Consider the following 18,938-nt stretch of genomic DNA (forward strand, 5'->3'; position numbering starts at 1 on the left):
TTTTCTAACCCAACCATCTTATTTGCTAGTTTCAGTGTTTCCTCTCCTCCTCACTCTCCTCTTTCCCTGATTGCTCATTCCTTTGATGTTTGTCCTTCTATAATTTCGAAATTGCTCTTTCATGAGCCTCACTCCTGTAAAGAAAAACTAGAGCTTCCAGGGAAGCAGAACTCAACTGAACTGACATTTCTATATATACATTTCACTTCCGTAAATGTTGTGTTCACTTCTTTCTCAGTTTCAGCATCCTAAATTCTTGTGCTTTTCTTAAGAGCTGAAAAATATATATATGCTGGCCTATGGCGGCCATTTTGTGACAGATCGGGTTGACATGCGATAGCAACCTACCTTGTGTGGTAAGAGTCTCACACACCAAGTTTGATCAAAATCCATAAATATTTGTGGACGTTAAAGTCTTAACGTCGTTTCAGAGCTGTAAACAATATGGCGGCCTATGGCGGCCATTTTGTGACGGATTGGGTTGGAATGCAATGGCAACCTACCTTGTGTGGTAAGGGTTAAACATTCTAGGTTTGATCAAAATCTGTTAATATTTGTGGACGCTGGAGTGTTAACGTCGTTTTCATGACCAAAAACAAAATGGTCGCCTAGGTCCGCCATTTTCCAACAGATCGGGCTGAAATGTAATACCAACCTGGTCCTTGGGGTAAGGATGCTGCATGTCAAGTTTGATCAGAATCGGTTGATATTTGTGGACGCTGGAGTGTTAACGTCGAAAAGTTAATGGACGACAGACGACAGACGACGACGACGACAGACGACGAACGCCGGGGGGGGGGGGGGTTCAGTATGTGATGAACTCAACTGGACAGTAGTCCAGTTGAGTTAAAAAGAGCCGATATAATTTTATATCTATTTTTATTACATTTACATCCCTCACGCACTCGTGTATGAACGCCTTGATCCCCTGCGTCACACGTCAATGTAGCTTTGGTGTATCTAATACAAAAAAAACTCAGCTTTTTAATATTTTTCATTATCGGGTGTCCTCTGGGATGAAACCGACAATTAAATGCATTCTTCTAACTTGGTTAATGGAAAAAGTGCGTGTGTTTATCATCCCTAGGAATTAAATGATCAAATTACTTTTTCCCCAAGGAGGCAGGATGTCTGTGTAATGAATAACTGCAGGTGCATGCTCCAGCCTTGTTATCTGAATTGCAGGAAGGTTTTTGGCAGTGGCGAACGAAGATGGCAGCGTCAAACTCCTGGTTGTGAACTTGGGAGTAATCGTTGAAGATCTGGACCATGGTAGCGCCGTGCGAACGCTCGTCTTCAACCATGGTGGAGACGGTATCATCTCTGGTTGTTCCGATGGCACTATCCGTATCTGGGGCCAGTCGTACGACCTTCTGGCCCCCTATCCGGGTGGAAGATGAACACAACCACCATACCAACATTAGGGTTAGAGTTAGGGTTGTTAGGGTTAGGGTCGTTAGGGTTAGGTTAGGGTTAGGGTTGTTAGGGTTAGGGTCGTTAGGGTTAGGGTTAGGTTAGGGTTAGGGTTAGGTAAAAGCTTATTTGCATGCACATTTATCTGTATTTACAACTACTTGTTTTTGGGAGTTGTTAGGGTTAGGGTTAGGTTAGGGTTAGGGTTGTTAGGGTTAGGGTCGTTAGGGTTAGGGTTAGGGTTAGGGTTAGGTAAAAGCTTATTTGCATGCACATTTATCTGTATTTACAATTACTTGTTTTTGGGAGTTGTTAGGGTTAGGGTTAGGTTAGGGTTAGGGTTAGGGTCGTTAGGGTTAGGGTTAGGGTTAGGTTAGGGTTAGGGTTAGGTAAAAGCTTATTTGCATGCACATTTATCTGTATTTACAACTACTTGTTTTTGGGAGGTACAATTGTTACCAATTGTTTAGAGATTCAACGATTGTATGTGTTTCTTCCTGATGACTATAGGAAAGGCAGTTGTGAGAGTATGGCCTTTGGAATAAATTGTCTAAGTGCACACAATATGTCATTCATTCTGAAATCCTCACCCCAAACCCTTATCGTCATCTGCACGCATAATTGTGCATATTTTTGACTAAACTCATGCTGTCCTCAATGCTTCTTTGATTCTTCCAACTGAGGAAGCCAAATGATATCCATTTTAAAATTGCACAAAGTATACAAACCTGGAAGCATGCTCCTTGCCCGATTTGCACATTAAAATTCCGATGTGGCGCTGCGGAATTTCAAACCGTATTTGTGTCAAAGAAAATGGAATCAAAACATGTAAGACTGGGCGTGTTGTGCGGCACAGTAAAGCACCGCCTTCCGAGCTGCTGGCGGAGGTTTGAAAGCTGGAAGGCGGTGCGATATTGAGCGAGGTCGCATATTCCGCTGGAGCGATGTGTCAAGAGTGAGTGTGGGCATCCTTTGCAAGAGCGATTGGTGCGCCTCTGGCCCAGCACATGAGGATCAGCATTTATATGTACGAACTTTCTACCAAAAGGTCTTCAGGGTGCACCAACACTCTGTTCCATGGCCGTGATGCCACTTTCAACCATGTGTGTGTTTCTGACCGGGGTGGTGCTAGTCATTTCGCAGGGAAGCACGTCCCTCCGCAAAGAGATCTTACAGGACCTGCCAACTACCAGGGGTCGTTCCACCACGCATGGTTGCATGGACTCTGGTGGACGTGTATACCAGCCGGGACAGCAGTTCTACCCAGGTTCTGAGTCGTGTCCATGTCTCTGCACTGAAGACGGCCCCGTGTGTGAACAGCCCGATTGCCCACGTTTACACCCGCGTTGCGTGCGTATACACTCAGATGGGTGCTGTCGGCGGTGTGGGCACGTCCGCAGTGGCTGTGAGTTCCATGGCCTCCAGTATGCACCGCTACAGGAGATAAAGGTACATGCAGCTGTGCAACAAGGTAGGTATATGTGGTCTCTATTAGGGGCATTCAATAGGTTGTATGAATGACAAACTTTCAGTCGTACAAAAGACAGCAATGCGTGTGTGTGTGTGTGTGTGTGTGTGTGTGTGTGTGTGTGTGTGTGTGTGTGTGTGTGTACAGTATATATATATATATCTCACTAGATATGGTGGCATAATGGTTCGAGTTTCTGAGAGGTCAGCGCTTTCTTGCTTGACGCTCAGGATTTAAAACTATAAATCATGGACAAACATCGCTGGGAAGCCAATGGCAAATCACCAAGCATAATCCTTGCCAAGAAACCGCTTCAGCTGCACCAATGCTTTGAAAAGATCGAGTAGGGTACATCTTAATATATATGTATAATGTGTATATATATCATGTATATAAAGCTCTTTCTAACCACTGACTAACTGACTAATATTAATGTTCGGTATCTTCCGAGTGTTTCAGAAAGCTGGAATCTGGCATGCTGATGGACATCGAAGCCGTACACCGGAAAAATCACAACCATCGGAAAGTGTCTATGTATTAATTTACATTTAAAAAAAACCCGTAAACGTATACATTAAAAAAAAAACCTCAATCGATATCTAGCATTTGAAAATTGTAATTTCTATAAGTTTCAACTGTGAAATAAATATCTTCATTAAAATTTACATAAAACAGTAAATGCGTCTGTAAAATAAAGAAATAAATAAATAACCTAAATTTATATCTTGCAGAAGGTCGGTGATGCTTGCCTATAATCATAAAGCTTTTATATTTTATGTACCGACATACCAAGAATGATGTGTTAATTGCTTACATGTGTATATATATATATATATATATATATATATATATATATATATATATATATATATATATATATATATATAATGTATATGTATATATATATATATATATGTATATGTATATATATATATATATATATATATATATATATAATGTATATGTATATATATATATATATATGTATATGTATATATATATATATATATATATATATATATATATAATGTATATATGTATATGTATATGTATATATATATATATATATATATATATATAATGTATATATATATATATATATATATATATATATATATATACTGTATATATATATATGTATAGCATATATATATATATTGTTACAGACGCGGTTTTAGATGTTATATTGACCGAGCGGTGGTGTATTTAACCGCGTCCGAACAGTTACTCCCCGATTAGAGCCCGATTCCACCCGACGTTGACCAGATCGCCCCACAGATATTCAATCGGGAAACCTCTAAAGCGACCGAAAGAGAATGAAAAAGAAGAAGAAGAAGAATACGGAGGAAGAACAGATTTATTATACACACACAAGCAATGGATGGAAGAAGCAGTAACACAGCGAATCGTTAACTTACACTATTCATTTTTACTTAGCCCCAAGACAACGAGCAGGACAGGACGTTCACACTTACACAGGGGATAATGCAGGCAGGTAGGGCTTGAGGTGGATTGCTTGAGAGGGAGGCAAAGTCGGGAGGCAGCAGCTCTCAAATTCCTCGCGGTTTTGGCGGGAAAACCCTCCGTCGCGTATCCGCTGCGGTAGACGTCACGCGCTGGTTCGGCACACCTGCTCCTCTTCTTGTGGTGGAGCCGTCTCCCTCCTTTCAGCGCGTCTCTCCAAAGCTGGTTTCCTTGCCGAGTACCTCTCCTCTTTGGCTTGGAGCGTTTCGCATCTCACCGCTCCTCTTGGTGCCGCCTCTTTGCTCCTCCCAGGTCATCTCCCAAGTCATCTCGTAAAGCAGTCCCTTACAGTCGCTTTTATCACCTCGGGCGAAATCAAGCCGCCGGCTCCGAGTGCACGCCTACGGGTCGCTCACCGCGGTGCTGATTGGCTGTTAGGGCTGGTTCACTCCTTCCCTCTTACGACGAGGTGGAGACATGCCTTTCTTCTCCGACTCAAAGCACATGGGCAATGGCGGCCTGCGGGATTGAAAACAACTCCCCTTTTGAAAGGAACTTTGGAGAGCGGAGATGTTTGGGGAAATTGGAAGGGCCTACGCTTATTTTGTTTGATACAATGCAAAGTCAATCTAGTGGGAAACACATATTTAGCCTACATGGAATAAGGAAATACACTATTTAAAAGATATATCGTGACCTGCGTGTAAGTTTCATGGAATTAACTAGGAGGCCAGCTGCGACCATTATTTACATTAACAGGGTGTTACCATACTTTTGTAACGTTCACATTGTAACGTTTTCACATTCGTTACACTTCCTCCAAAATTGTTACACTTCTCAAAAACCGTTACACTTCTCAAATTCGTTACACACTTCTCAAAATCGTTACACTGCACCCTCCTTTCTTCAGGCCCGTCTCGGGCCTACTAAACTTTAACTTAGTGTGACACGTAGGTGTAATTCCCTCTACAATTAACCTGACCCTGAGTGTGACAATTTTAAAACACAAATAAGTATGTCCCCCTATTGCATTGCACCCTGTCTAACAGACTCAAGCCCACAGCTAACCGAATTACGGAATTATTCTCAAACTATACATTTACGGTGGGGAGCATTATTTACAATGACGTGATTTCTTATTTACAACGCAACCCAGGACCTGTGTTTTTTTTTCTTTTTTTCTTTTTAGGGAACAAGAAAAAAAAAGAAATTCCTGTTGGGAGGGAGGAGACAGCACGCATTGCATCGATGCACCAGTACCAATACCACCAAAGCACCCAAAAGCACCACAAAGCACCAAAAGCACCACTCGGTGCGCAGTCACCATGGTTCATAATAAACACAACAAAACAACTGGTGGTGGTCTTCTCTTTCTCTGCTGGGCCGATGTTCTTCCCGACGTCTTCTGGCTTCATGCGGCCTAGTTGGAAATAATAAAAAGCACAACTTGTGTCCATTTTTATTTAGGGCCTCAGGGGCCAACTAAGGGTGGTCCACCTGTTTGGCATAGGTGCCACCTTACCGAGGTCCGCAAGCAAGATTCCCTGGCCACTATGGCCGGTCTCCAACAGAGGTGCCCTGCCCCAGAACCTGGGGTCCATCAAGTGGTACTTGGCCGCAGAACAGCGGTCCATAAAGTGGTACATCAACGCAATGCATGCTGGTTCTGGGAATCTCGGGCGCACAATGGCCACCTCACGCACGCTCCCCTCGGCACCCAATGGCGCACAGGTCATGTGGGAGACAAAAGAAAGACAATTGAGCGAGGGGTAAGGTCACAAGGGTACACGTCAATAAGGCAATGCAAGGTGAAATGCGTACGGAGGGCGAAGTGAGAAAGCTCGTCCCTACCGTACGTCACCCCCCTGTCACCTACCCTACCCTTGCCCTTGCCCTTACCCCATATGTACAAGATCTACACATTACCAATTCGTCACTACTGTCACGTCTTCCCCATATTTCCCCTATACCAAATTCGTCACCACAATCCCTCTACCTCAAAATTTGCCATCACCAATTCATCATCAATCCTCATAAGGAGGGAGAGATGGAATTACGCACAATGTCACACCCACGTCATGATGCGTCTCACAATCCAAACATTTGCATCATAAAAAATAATCAAAACATGGCATGGTGTGGAGTACCTGTCACCTCAGGTGAGTGGATGCAGATGGTGCGAGGAGATCCTTCATCCTAACTATCCTCTAAATGACTTTAACACACTTTACACTACCCGGGGTCTCTCCCTGCCAATCCATTGGCCAACTTACACTATGGGTTCTAAAAACCAATTCCCATTGACCAAACTGTGGTGCCTCTCAATTTGGGGTCTCACTCCCCCGATTCATCTCCCGGTGCTCTCGCACAATTTCTGGGCTGCGACGTCTAGCTCTCCCAACAGGTCTACCCACCTGCACACCTCCACCACTGTAGTTGCCACCCGAGCTTACCTAGCTCCTCACCCTAACCTATCTAACTGGGGCAGGCCCCTCCTGGCTCTGTCACCCCACTTGGTGCCCTCTGGCACTGGGCTACCCGGGTCCGTCCTCCGGATCCTCGGGCCCCATCCACAACAACTACTACCGGCTCCCAGAGCCCACCTGCGGCCTCACCTGGCCGACATCCTTACCAGTGGTGGAGTGCCCAAACCAACTACACACACTAACAGGCTACACGCCCAGCCATTTCCACAACACTAATGCACCCATCCACATACCATTCTGCATCCGCACCACAGATGCCAATATCCAACCACAATTTACCTGTACCCTCTACCTAACACTTACACTACCTGCCCCGGGTATCCGTGATGGGGGTCCACTCTTCCCCCATTCACACCTTCGCACCATCCACTCCACTCCACAATTTCCACCATACTCACTCCACGACCATCCATTCCAATACTCCATTTATTCCACACTACCATTCTCCATACCTGCTGTTGCACACCTGTGCCCTCACACCTGGTGCCACCTGCACCCTCCTTTCTTCCTGGACCATTTGGTCATCACAATACACAATCACTATCACTCACTCATACACTGCTCCATCCACCTGTTCAGTTGCACACCTGTGCAATCACACCTGTTCAATCACACCTGTTCAATCCTCACACACACGGCATCATCTCAGCTAACTACTCCCCTCTGAAACTTGCGCTTCCCAGTCGTCCCTTTAAACTATTGCGCTCCCACGTCATTATAATCCACACTAATCTACCTGCGTCCCCACTACAGGTATCAGTCACTAACTAAACTTAACGTTACCTACTGTCATCTTCTAGGTCCCTATCAATATCCTAACCCACCCGGGCTAGTTTTCACTGCCATACACCCCATAAACTATTGCTCCTTTGCCCCACGTCTGTGAGGGATGGTGGATTTGCCATCCCTCCACATCGGGGGTCTCTCACTATCAATTTTGTTCGTCCAGATTCCAACCAATTCAAAAATTTTCCATTTACTGCCAATTCTACTCACTTTTCTAAATTTCGTTTTAAATCACTATCACTATCACCATCACCCGTCTACTTATTACATCCTCTCGGTGCGCCAATTCACGTCTACAGCCCGGCTTCGTACAGCCGAGCAATGAACGCGGATTCTTTTGTGCCGGCGGCTGGATGCGTCCCGCATTCGGGGCAGGGGCGGGGGCTTACCCGGGCCGAGATCCCACGCACCACCTCGGCGTGGAGCCATCCAATGTCCCGATCTCGACCTGCCAGCACGTCTCAACAAAACGTGGTCGCCATAACGACCCTTCCTATCCAGCTGCCCGCTCCGCCTAGTGGAGCTCGGACGCGGCCGTTCCAAGCGAGGCACAGCGTGGATCGCATACGGCGGTTCTTTCGAAACCGCCGTGGTTCGGATCCTCGCTGGTCCTCGCGGCACGCGAAGCTGCCCGACGCGCACCGAGGGCCCGATTCGGCTATAAGTCGCCCTAACCGCTAAACCGGTTACCGTCGACGCTTCACCTGGACGCTTACATGCATACGCTACCCCTTTCTTGCTCATACATGCAGCCGTCTCCCTGCTCTTGGTCGTACCTTCTCTAACACACCTCGGTACACTCATTCCGCTCACCGACTTGGTCACGCACCTGACCACCGAACACCTTGGCACACATTCGTCGCTCGCACACCTCACCAACACACCTCTTCGCGCCCCTTTCTCGGTCACCTCCTTTGTGACAATCACAGGTGTGCTCTCACCCGCACACCCAACCGCGTGCCTCACGACCAACTCAAGTGTGCATCCCCACACACGCTCTACCATTCCAGGTGTGCATCCTTCCATTCCAGGTGTACATCCTCGCTCACCTGTCACAACCAACTCACGCTCCGTTTCACTCTCACTACTCTCACCTCCACTCTTGACAACGCACTCACCCTTACTCTCGACAGCGCACTCTTTCCTCATGCACCTGTCCATTACACACCTTTCTCGCACACACTCTTCCGCACATTGTCCCGTTACACCCTCTGTAACACTCACCACAGGCATGCATTCTCCCTTACTCTTGACAGCATGCGCTTTCCCCATGCACCCGTCTGTTACACACCTTTCTCGCGCATCCTCTTGCGCACACTTTTTCGTTACTTCCTCTGTAACACTCACCACACCACGCTTCCATGTACCCCCTCGCACACGCGCTTCGACCAACTCACTCTTGACGGCACACTCACTCCTCGGCATGCACTTTTTCCTCACACACCCCATGGTCGGACATTCTCGCACACCTCTTTTTTCGCACACCTGACCTGTCGCACACTTCACCAACGGCCTCTCACGAACACCCGGATCCAAACCAATCCCCAAGCCGACTGAAGCTTTCCTCACATCATATACATTGCCACTCACCTCCGTACCTTGTCTCCGCACCTCCTTTGCCACCTGCAAACTCTTTATTTGGTTAGTGAGCATCACATTATGAGTTGAGCACCGACCTTGTACATATTCCGCTATCTCCTCCTTTATTTCTCTCTTAGTTTCTGTCCGTCTCTTCTTAATTTCACTAACCCTTCTTCCACTTCCTCTAATTTTTGTTTAACCTCTTTTATTTCTCGGTGCGTCTCCTCAAGTTCGTCCTCTAAGGCTACCGTGACCGTCTCTATGTGCATCCTCACCTGCCGGTCCTTTGTCTCCATTATCTCTGTCACCTCGTCCACCCTCATTGTCAGTTCCTCCCGTACCATCTGACATTGCCTCTGTGTCGCTATCAAGTCATTTTTAATTTCTTTTTGTGTCGCCTTTAACCCTCCGAGTACTGCAGTGTTCCTTTGAACCTGCTCCACTAACTTCGTTTGTCCCTCTGTCAGCTGTTCCACCTCCTCCGTCAGATCTTCTATTCCCCCTTGTAACTTTGCCGTATTATTTCTCACTTCTTTCTCCATACGCTTCTCACCTCGCTTTACCTCCTCGCGTAGCCCCGAAACCTCCTCACTTACCCCTCGTCGTATTTCCTCCTTCATCTCCTCCATCTCTTTTGTAGATGCCACCCTCATCTGTCCCAATTCATCCCTCTGAGCATCCAGTTTGGTTTCTACCCCGATTTTCACCTCCTCTATCTGCTCTCCCATTTGTTTGATTTCCCTGGCAGATTGTTCCCCTATTTCCCGCAATTTGTCCTCCATCCTATTTTCTAACCCCATTAACCCATTTTTCACCCCCTCTAACTGATTCTCCTGGGCAGCCATTCTGTTTTCCACCCCCGTTAACCCATTCTTTACCTCTTTTATCCCGTTGTCTAACCCCTCAAAATTATTGTCTAACTTCCCAAATTTCTTGTCTAACTCCTCAAAATTATTGTCGAACTTCCCAAATTTCTTGTCTAACTCCTCAAAATTATTGTCGAACTTCCCAAATTTCTTGTCTAACTCCTCACCGGTACCCCTCGCTTCGTCCCTCATTACCCCCATTTTTGCTTCTAGCCTGTCCATAAGGGCCCCCATTTTTCTGCTTTCCATTTTCTCACTATCGTTTTTTTTCTGCATTTCCACCATGAATTGGGTCATGAAGGCTTGCATTTGGGTCGCGCTCATTGGTTCCGCGGCCGTGGCCCCCTCAACCTCGTGCGCGAGAGCGCCATTTTGTGCGTCTGAAACCTCCGCAACCACATTGCCATTTTTCTCCTCCTCCCTTTCCTCCACATACATTTCCCCGAGGTCCTGGGTCGATTCCACCCTGTCTATCTCTCCCACCGACATCCGATCGCCTTGATTGTCCATGGCGCGATCTCAAAATTCGGGTTTTGCTTTATAAAACAAAATAAATTTCGGCAGCTTGTAATTTTGAGCGCGTTAAGCGCGCTTCGGGTCCGATTTCGGGTCCGATCTCCCTCCTCGACACCAATTGTTACTCTAATAGTACAATTGGTGTTCCAAAATTTGGGCCTAACAAATTTAGTCCCAGGTCCGAATCCAACTCCTCGACACCAATTGTTACAGACGCGGTTTTAGATGTTATATTGACCGAGCGGTGGTGTATTTAACCGCGTCTGAACAGTTACTCCCCGATTAGAGCCCGATTCCACCCGACGTTGACCAGATCGCCCCACAGATATTCAATCGGGAAACCTCTAAAGCGACCGAAAGAGAATGAAAAAGAAGAAGAAGAAGAGTACGGAGGAAGAACAGATTTATTATACACACACAAGCAATGGATGGAAGAAGCAGTAACACAGCAAATCGTTAACTTACACTATTCATTTTTACTTAGCCCCAAGACAACGAGCAGGACAGGACGTTCACACTTACACAGGGGATAATGCAGGCAGGTAGGGCTTGAGGTGGATTGCTTGAGAGGGAGGCAAAGTCGGGAGGCAGCAGCTCTCAAATTCCTCGCGGTTTTGGCGGGAAAACCCTCCGTCGCGTATCCGCTGCGGTAGACGTCACGCGCTGGTTCGGCACACCTGCTCCTCTTCTTGTGGTGGAGCCGTCTCCCTCCTTTCAGCGCGTCTCTCCAAAGCTGGTTTCCTTGCCGAGTACCTCTCCTCTTTGGCTTGGAGCGTTTCGCATCTCACCGCTCCTCTTGGTGCCGCCTCTTTGCTCCTCCCAGGTCATCTCCCAAGTCATCTCGTAAAGCAGTCCCTTACAGTCGCTTTTATCACCTCGGGCGAAATCAAGCCGCCGGCTCCGAGGGCACGCCTACCGGGTCGCTCACCGCGGTGCTGATTGGCTGTTAGGGCTGGTTCACTCCTTCCCTCTTATGACGAGGTGGAGACACGCCTTTCTTCTCCGACTCAAAGCACATGGGCAATGGCGGCCTGCGGGATTGAAAACAACTCCCCTTTTGAAAGGAACTTTGGAGAGCGGAGATGTTTGGGGAAATTGGAAGGGCCTACGCTTATTTTGTTTGATACAATGCAAAGTCAATCTAGTGGGAAACACATATTTAGCCTACATGGAATAAGGAAATACACTATTTAAAAGATATATCGTGACCTGCGTATAAGTTTCATGGAATTAACTAGGAGGCCGGCTGCGACCATTATTTACATTAACAGGGTGTTACCATACTTTTGTAACGTTCACATTGTAACGTTTTCACATTCGTTACACTTCCTCCAAAATTGTTACACTTCTCAAAAACCGTTACACTTCTCAAATTCGTTACACACTTCTCAAAATCGTTACAATATGTATAGCATATATATATATATATGTATAGCATATATATATATATGTATAGCATATATATATATATGTATAGCATATATATATATATGTATAGCATATATATATATATATGTATAGCATATATATATATATATGTATAGCATATATATATATATGTATAGCATATATATATATGTATAGCATATATATATATATATGTATAGCATATATATATATATATATATAGCATATATATATATATATATATATATATATATATATATATATATATATATATATATATATATATATATGTTCAGTTCTCCAGCTTTCAATGAGCGCAAGTAATGACGTCACTGCCATGTACATACGCTCTGCCTGTCAAGCTCTTAAGAGAACCCTCTGACAGAGCAGAATTTTGATCTTAATTCAGATACTGTCATAAGTGTATATAAAACTCACAGTTACCGACCTGGTTTCGCCCTTTTTGGGGCTCGTCAGGGCAACGCAGTGAGTCCTGCATACACTTATGACTATGAAAACCTTTCGGTTATATACCAGTCACTATGCGATTTCATACCATCAGTGGTGAACCGCCATTAAGGTATCCCATCCAGCTATGCTGTACCTTAATGGGAGCGATAAGTACCATCTGCCACATGGCACATTATCTCTGGTATCCACTCATTATATGGATGTACATGGCAGTGACGTCATTACTTGCGCTTGAAAGTTGGAGAACTGAACATATATTTGGATTGGTTTGCTCCCGGCTGCATCCAGGGGATTCCATATTATGAGTGGATACCAGAGATAATGTGCCATGTGGCAGATGGTACTTATCGCTCCCATTAAGGTACAGCATAGCTGGATGGGATACCTTAATGGCGGTTCACCACTGATGGTATGAAATTGCATAGTGACTGGTATATATATATATATATATATATATTCTGTTTTGGCCCTAGTATATATACACAAAGAATTAAGTTAAGCACCCCCCCCCCCGTTTTTTTACAACCTCGCACATTACAAGTTTGTTGTCGTCAAAACAGTGTAATATACCCATGATATTGCTATATTTTCTGGAGAAGTGATATTATGGTCACATAAAAACATAACAATCATGCCGTTTTCAATATTTTATTCTGAATAATTTAAGGTGAAAATTTTTGGGAATTTTAGGCATATTTTCACCTCAATTTAAGTATGGGGCTATAGGTCCATCACGGACAGTGTGGATGACGTTTATGTTTTCTAACGTACAGTCATTGTTCTGAGAAGACCTCTAGCGATCTTTGCGTCAATAACGTGTGTAGGACCCACGTGATCGGATCACTGACTCAACCCTACGTCTCATAGACCCTGTAAGCCGTCGTATGCGTTGCTGTGGCAGGTTGTTCCATTCCCGATGTAATGCACGTTCCAATTCATCCAGATTGGCTATTGGAGGGACCATCTTCGCAATTTGTCGTCCCAACATGTCCCAAACGTGCTCGAGGGGGTTCAACCTGCCACAGCAACGCATACGACGGCTTACAGGGTCTATGAGACGTAGGGTTGAGTCAGTGATCCGATCACGTGGGTCCTACACACGTTATTGACGCAAAGATCGCTAGAGGTCTTCTCAGAACAATGACTGTACGTTAGAAAACATAAACGTCATCCACACTGTCCGTGATGGACCTATAGCTCCATACTTAAATTGAGGTGAAAATATGCCTAAAATTCCCAAAAAATTTCACCTTAAATTATTCAGAATAAAATATTGAAAACGGCATGATTGTTATGTTTTTATGTGACCATAATATCACTTCTCCAGAAAATATAGCAATATCATGGGTATATTACACTGTTTTGACGACAACAAACTTGTAATGTGCGAGGTTGTAAAAAAACGGGGGGGGGTGCTTAACTTAATTCTTTGTGTATATATAAATTGGGTCGTGATTCCTGTGTGGGATTTATAATATACTCAAAGGCAAACGTTATTGTGACACACAAACAACAAACAGAATCAACAAAACAGAATCAAAGGCAAACGTCAGAGAACTAATATATATATACATATATACATATATACACATATATACATATACATATATATACATAGACATTTTTTTTTTTTTTTTTGGCAAGGAACGGGCACCCACGTACGGGCACGTCCTAGGGCATGCCCTAGTATATATATAAATTGGGTCGTGATTCCTGTGTGGATTTATAATATACTCAAAGGCAAACGTTATTGTGACACACAAACAACAAACAGAATCAACAAAACAGAATCAAAGGCAAACGTCAGAGAACTAATATATATATACATATATACATACATACATACTAGCTGAGGTACCTGGCTTCGCCCGGGTTGAATAAGAATAATACAAATATATGATGAAAAGAACATGTATATTTTAGAGCAATATCACAGTACATTTCCTACATGACGTTTTGTCAATTTTCAATTTCTCAAAACCTCTTGGTATACAACATTTCTGGTTTTCTTACTTGGTGCCAAGACACAAAGATTGCTTGGTTTTCCAACCCTCGAGCAGCCCACGTACAGCTGGCCATGGGAAGTACCCGGCATTGCCGTGTGGGGGAAGGGAGGGGAGGAGGAAGGGGAGGGGAGGGGAACGGGGGGGGGAGGGGAGGAGAGGGTGGGGAGGGGAGAAGAGGGGGGGAGGGGAGAAGAGGGGGGGGAGGGGAGAAGAGGGGGCGAGGGGAGAAGAGGAGGGAGGGGGAGGAGGAGAGAGGAGAAGAGGAGGGAGGAGAGGGGAGGGGGAGGAGGAGAGGGGAGGGGGAGGGGGGAGGGCGGAAGGGAGGGGGAGGGGGGGAGGGAGGGGGAAGGGGGAACGGCTAGCTTGGCAAGCAATAGCAGGCTTTTTACTTTTATTTTTACCTCAATGAGGGCTATATATATAGTCCGTGCTTGGAGCCTTCAAGTTCAACAGAAAGTTTTTTTATGAAAAATAATGCAGATGTATAACAATCCACCAATGCAAGTTCAGAAATGAATGCAGATCCTTTACTTTGCGATACAAACGCAATTCCCGCCATTTCCACTCACGATCGAGGCCTCCACAGTGACCGCGCCTCTTCTTCCTCCTCCAACTTCGTCTCACTTCTTTCACACAAAATGCACGAAATTCTGCCGCATGAAATTATGTAGAGGCCTCGTCGGGGGGATATAAGGTAGATAAGGAAGGCGTTGTAACAGAAGAATCAAAATAAAAGTGGAAGAACAAGGAAATGGGAGCTATTCTGGACCCACAGCCAAACCCGACAAACCATTGCAATACACCCCGAACGTCTAGCGTCACCACAAACTACACCATGGAATTGCAGCTGGCGCGGTTTTTTTTAAACCATTGATATTAAAATAAAACGTAGCCTAAAACCACCGGGATTTTATGCTGATTCCGAATCTGTGTCTAAATCTTTTCTCCGATGTGTAATTCTTGAGTTATAAGCGGACATCCAGACAGACACACACACACACACACACACACACACACACACACACACACACACACACACACACACACACAGACACTCCTCCTTTATATATAGAGATATATATATATATATATATATATATATATATATATATATATATATATATATATATATATACATATACATATATATATACATACATACATACATACATATATATATATATATGTATACATAAATATATACATCATGTAAATCAGAGAACTAATAGTAACTAGATAAATCTTGATAGCTAGCTAGATAACTTGATAGCTAGATAACTAGGTAAATCAGAGAGTACACGTTTATAATAACTCTGCCGATACAGGCCCGATTAACTGCAGCGCCATCTGAGCTGCGGCGTCGGGACGATACATTCATTGTACGGTCACATCACGCACTTACGGGCACGCCCATGGGCCCATGGGCACGCCCATGCATGCATGGGCGAAGACTTTTTTTTTTTTTTTTGGCAAGGAACGGGCACCCACGTACGGGCACGTCCTAGGGCATGCCCTAGTATATATATAAATTGGGTCGTGATTCCTGTGTGGGATTTATAATATACTCAAAGGCAAACGTTATTGTGACACACAAACAACAAACAGAATCAGTGTTAAACTTTTACTGCCACGAATGAAATGTTATTACATGGAAAGACAAATGTTTCAAGGTATGGTAATGATCAACAGGCCATAAGAACATCACACCTGGCATATGCAAATGAGCCACAACACAAGAGGGGGTTCACAAGCAAGTTCACACGGTCAGTAGCGAGTGTGTTCACCTTGTGCATTGATGCAGGCCTGGCACCTTCGCCTCATTGAGGCCACTAAACGTCGAGGAAAATCCTGGGGAAGATCATTCCATATCCGAGGAAGGATTTGGCGTTGGCGGAGTTCCTGCAGCGTTGTTGGAGGATTCGGATGACGTCGTAAACGTCACTCCATTTCATCCCAGACGTGTTCAATGGGTGACAAATCAGGGGATTTTGTGGGCCAGGGTAACACATCAACATTTTTCTGATTAAGATACTGCTGTACACTCGAGCAACGTGTGGTCTGGCGTTATCGTGTTGAAACGTCACTCCAGAGCCGTTCTGTTGCAAAAACGGTAAAGCGGCCATTTGCAAAATCTCGTCTCGGTACCTCACAGCATTCAAGTTCCCCTCAATCACAATCATTGGCGTCCTTGCTGCAGCTGTTATCCAACCCCAGATCATAACGCCCCCACCTCCAAAACGATCCCCTTCCAGAACACATGGCCTGATGTAACGTTCACCTGTGCGCCTGTAGACACGTGTTCTGCCGTCAGCTCGGTGAAGAAGGAAACGTGACTCATCGGTGAAGAGAACTCTTCTCCACTCACGTGCTCCCCATCGCAAGTGTTGTCTGCTCCACTGGAGACGTCGACGTCGATGTTCTTGCGTCAGAATTGGCCGTCGGGCTGGGTTCCAGAACGATGAATAGAGGTGTTTTTCTGACTTCTGCACTTCTTAAGACTGCATTGAGTGGAAATGATAAGCGTCTGGTTGTCTGGCCTTTTAAAGTGAACATTGCTGGCCATTTTTCTCGAATATGTCATGCTTGCAAATTTCGTGCAATTCGAACAAGAACTGCTTGGTTGCGTTTCTTCGACCATTTTAACACAGTCTTTCTCTGGTTCAAATCCAAAAATTCATTCACAAGATTGCCAATGAAAAAATTCCATGTCACAATAACTTTTGCCTCTGAGTATATATGGTGGTTTGTTCGTAACCCTTGGTGTGGACTCGTTATTGATTGGCTTGTTTTCAACCAAGGACAACACATCTTTCTGCCAGGGACTCCCTCGGGGTTCGGAGGTTTGCGGAGACCAGAGGATAGGGGAGGACCCCGTAACAGAAATTGGGGGCTCGTCCAATTGATATGATATTCGTGGGCTCGCAATTGGGTCTGCGTCCGGGATATGAAAATTCCTAAATTTAGTCAGGGAAAGAATTCCCTAACATTCCCAGAATTCCCCAAGTAAAAAAAGAAAAAAGTATTAATTTTTAATAATTTAATTTTAATAATTAATTTATTAATAATTTTTTTTTTTTTCTGTGAAGGTTAACAGGTGTTAACAGTAGTCACCATGGAGTTTGACGCAGGGAAATTTACAGTGACCCCTAGTGAAGCACAGTTCAGAGCGTTAGTAAAATCGGACCTCTTGAAATTGGCCAAACGTTTTAACATGGAGGTCCGAACTAATATGAAGAAGGCAGAGTTGCAGACAGTGGTGATACAATCTATGGTGGGATTAGGAACATGGGAAGAGGCAGCCTGGGATTGGTTACCAGAAGAACAAGAAAATGTGGAGCTCCGGAAACTGGAGATGCAATTAAAGAGCCAGGAAAGGGAAAAAGCAGAGGAAAGGAACGAGCAGAACAGGAAAGAGAACTCCAGGAGAGGTTAAAAGCAGAGGAAAGGAAAGCAGAAGAGAAGAGAAACAAGCAGAGGAAAGGAGAGTGGAGACTGGAGAGAGAACTCCAGGAAAGGTTAAAAGTACAGGAAAGAGAACTCCAGGAAAGGTTAGAAGAGAAGAAAACAGAGGAAAGGAGAGTGGAAAGAGAACTCCAGGAAAGGTTAGAAGAGAAGAAAACAGAGGAAAGGAGAGCGGCAAGAGAACTCGAAGCAGAGGAGAGAAGAGCCGAAAGGGAGTTAAAGGACCGTGAATTGGCACGTCAGCAGGAAATTAAAGTCAAGGAGTTGGAGTTAATGAGAGAACGGGGAGAGGTACCATCCCTGCTGACTGGTTCGACACCTAGTCAGAACACCTGGGATGTTGGCAGACATGTGAGGCTGGTCCCACCCTTCAATGAAAAGGAGGTAGCCAAGTTTTTTCCACACTTTGAGAAAGTGGCTCGACAGTGTTAAACTGGCCTGAGGAGTACTGGTCCATACTAGTGCAAAGTGTTCTGGTGGGTAAAGCTCAAGAGATTTATTCGGCTTTACCGAATGACCAATGTGCAGATTACGAGGTATTGAAGAAACACATTCTCAAAGCTTATGAATTGGTCCCGGAAGCTTACCGGCAAAAATTCCGGAATGCCAGAAGGAGGGAGAGTGAGACCCATGTGGAATTTGCCAGAGTGAAGGAAACCATATTTGATAGGAACATGGGAAGATGCCCGAGGCCAGAGGCGCACCAATCCGCAAATATATATATAAAATATATATATTTGCGGTTACGATGCTAAAGACGAGGCTTGCTTCGATCTCTCCACGACATCAAAGTTTGAGTATTTTCTCATTCATGTCTTTGTCAAATTTCCACTGGTTATTTTATTGTGTATGTGTTATTGTGTGTTTCTATTTAGTTTTGGTTTTGTAATTATTGCAAATTTGTATGTAATTAGTCGTTTTTTTTTTATTCGCACCTCATGCGCGGCCTGGTCTCTCCAGGCTCCCTCCCCCCCGTCAGTATTTTGTGAATATGGGTTCTTTCCTTCATAGT

At 44.8% G+C, this 18,938-nt stretch overlaps 2 protein-coding genes across 2 annotated transcripts in view; both read left to right on the plus strand.

The window, feature by feature from the left end:
- The window catches only part of SPAG16 (sperm associated antigen 16), a 141,199-nt gene extending 139,754 nt beyond the window's left edge, over positions 1–1,445 (plus strand). The window contains exon 19 of the mRNA XM_078772703.1: positions 1,186–1,445. Coding sequence (XP_078628829.1) covers positions 1,186–1,400 — 215 coding nt within the window. The 3' untranslated portion in view covers positions 1,401–1,445. The remainder of the gene's footprint in view (positions 1–1,185) is intronic.
- An 814-nt stretch (positions 1,446–2,259) lies between these two features.
- The window catches only part of LOC144893017 (von Willebrand factor C domain-containing protein 2-like), a 122,780-nt gene continuing 106,101 nt past the window's right edge, over positions 2,260–18,938 (plus strand). The window contains exon 1 of the mRNA XM_078782421.1: positions 2,260–2,862. Coding sequence (XP_078638547.1) covers positions 2,491–2,862 — 372 coding nt within the window. The 5' untranslated portion in view covers positions 2,260–2,490. The remainder of the gene's footprint in view (positions 2,863–18,938) is intronic.

The sequence above is a fragment of the Myxine glutinosa genome, chromosome 1, assembly GCF_964187855.1.
Source record: "Myxine glutinosa chromosome 1, kmMyxGlut1.1, whole genome shotgun sequence".
Taxonomy (NCBI): Eukaryota; Metazoa; Chordata; class Myxini; order Myxiniformes; family Myxinidae; genus Myxine; species Myxine glutinosa.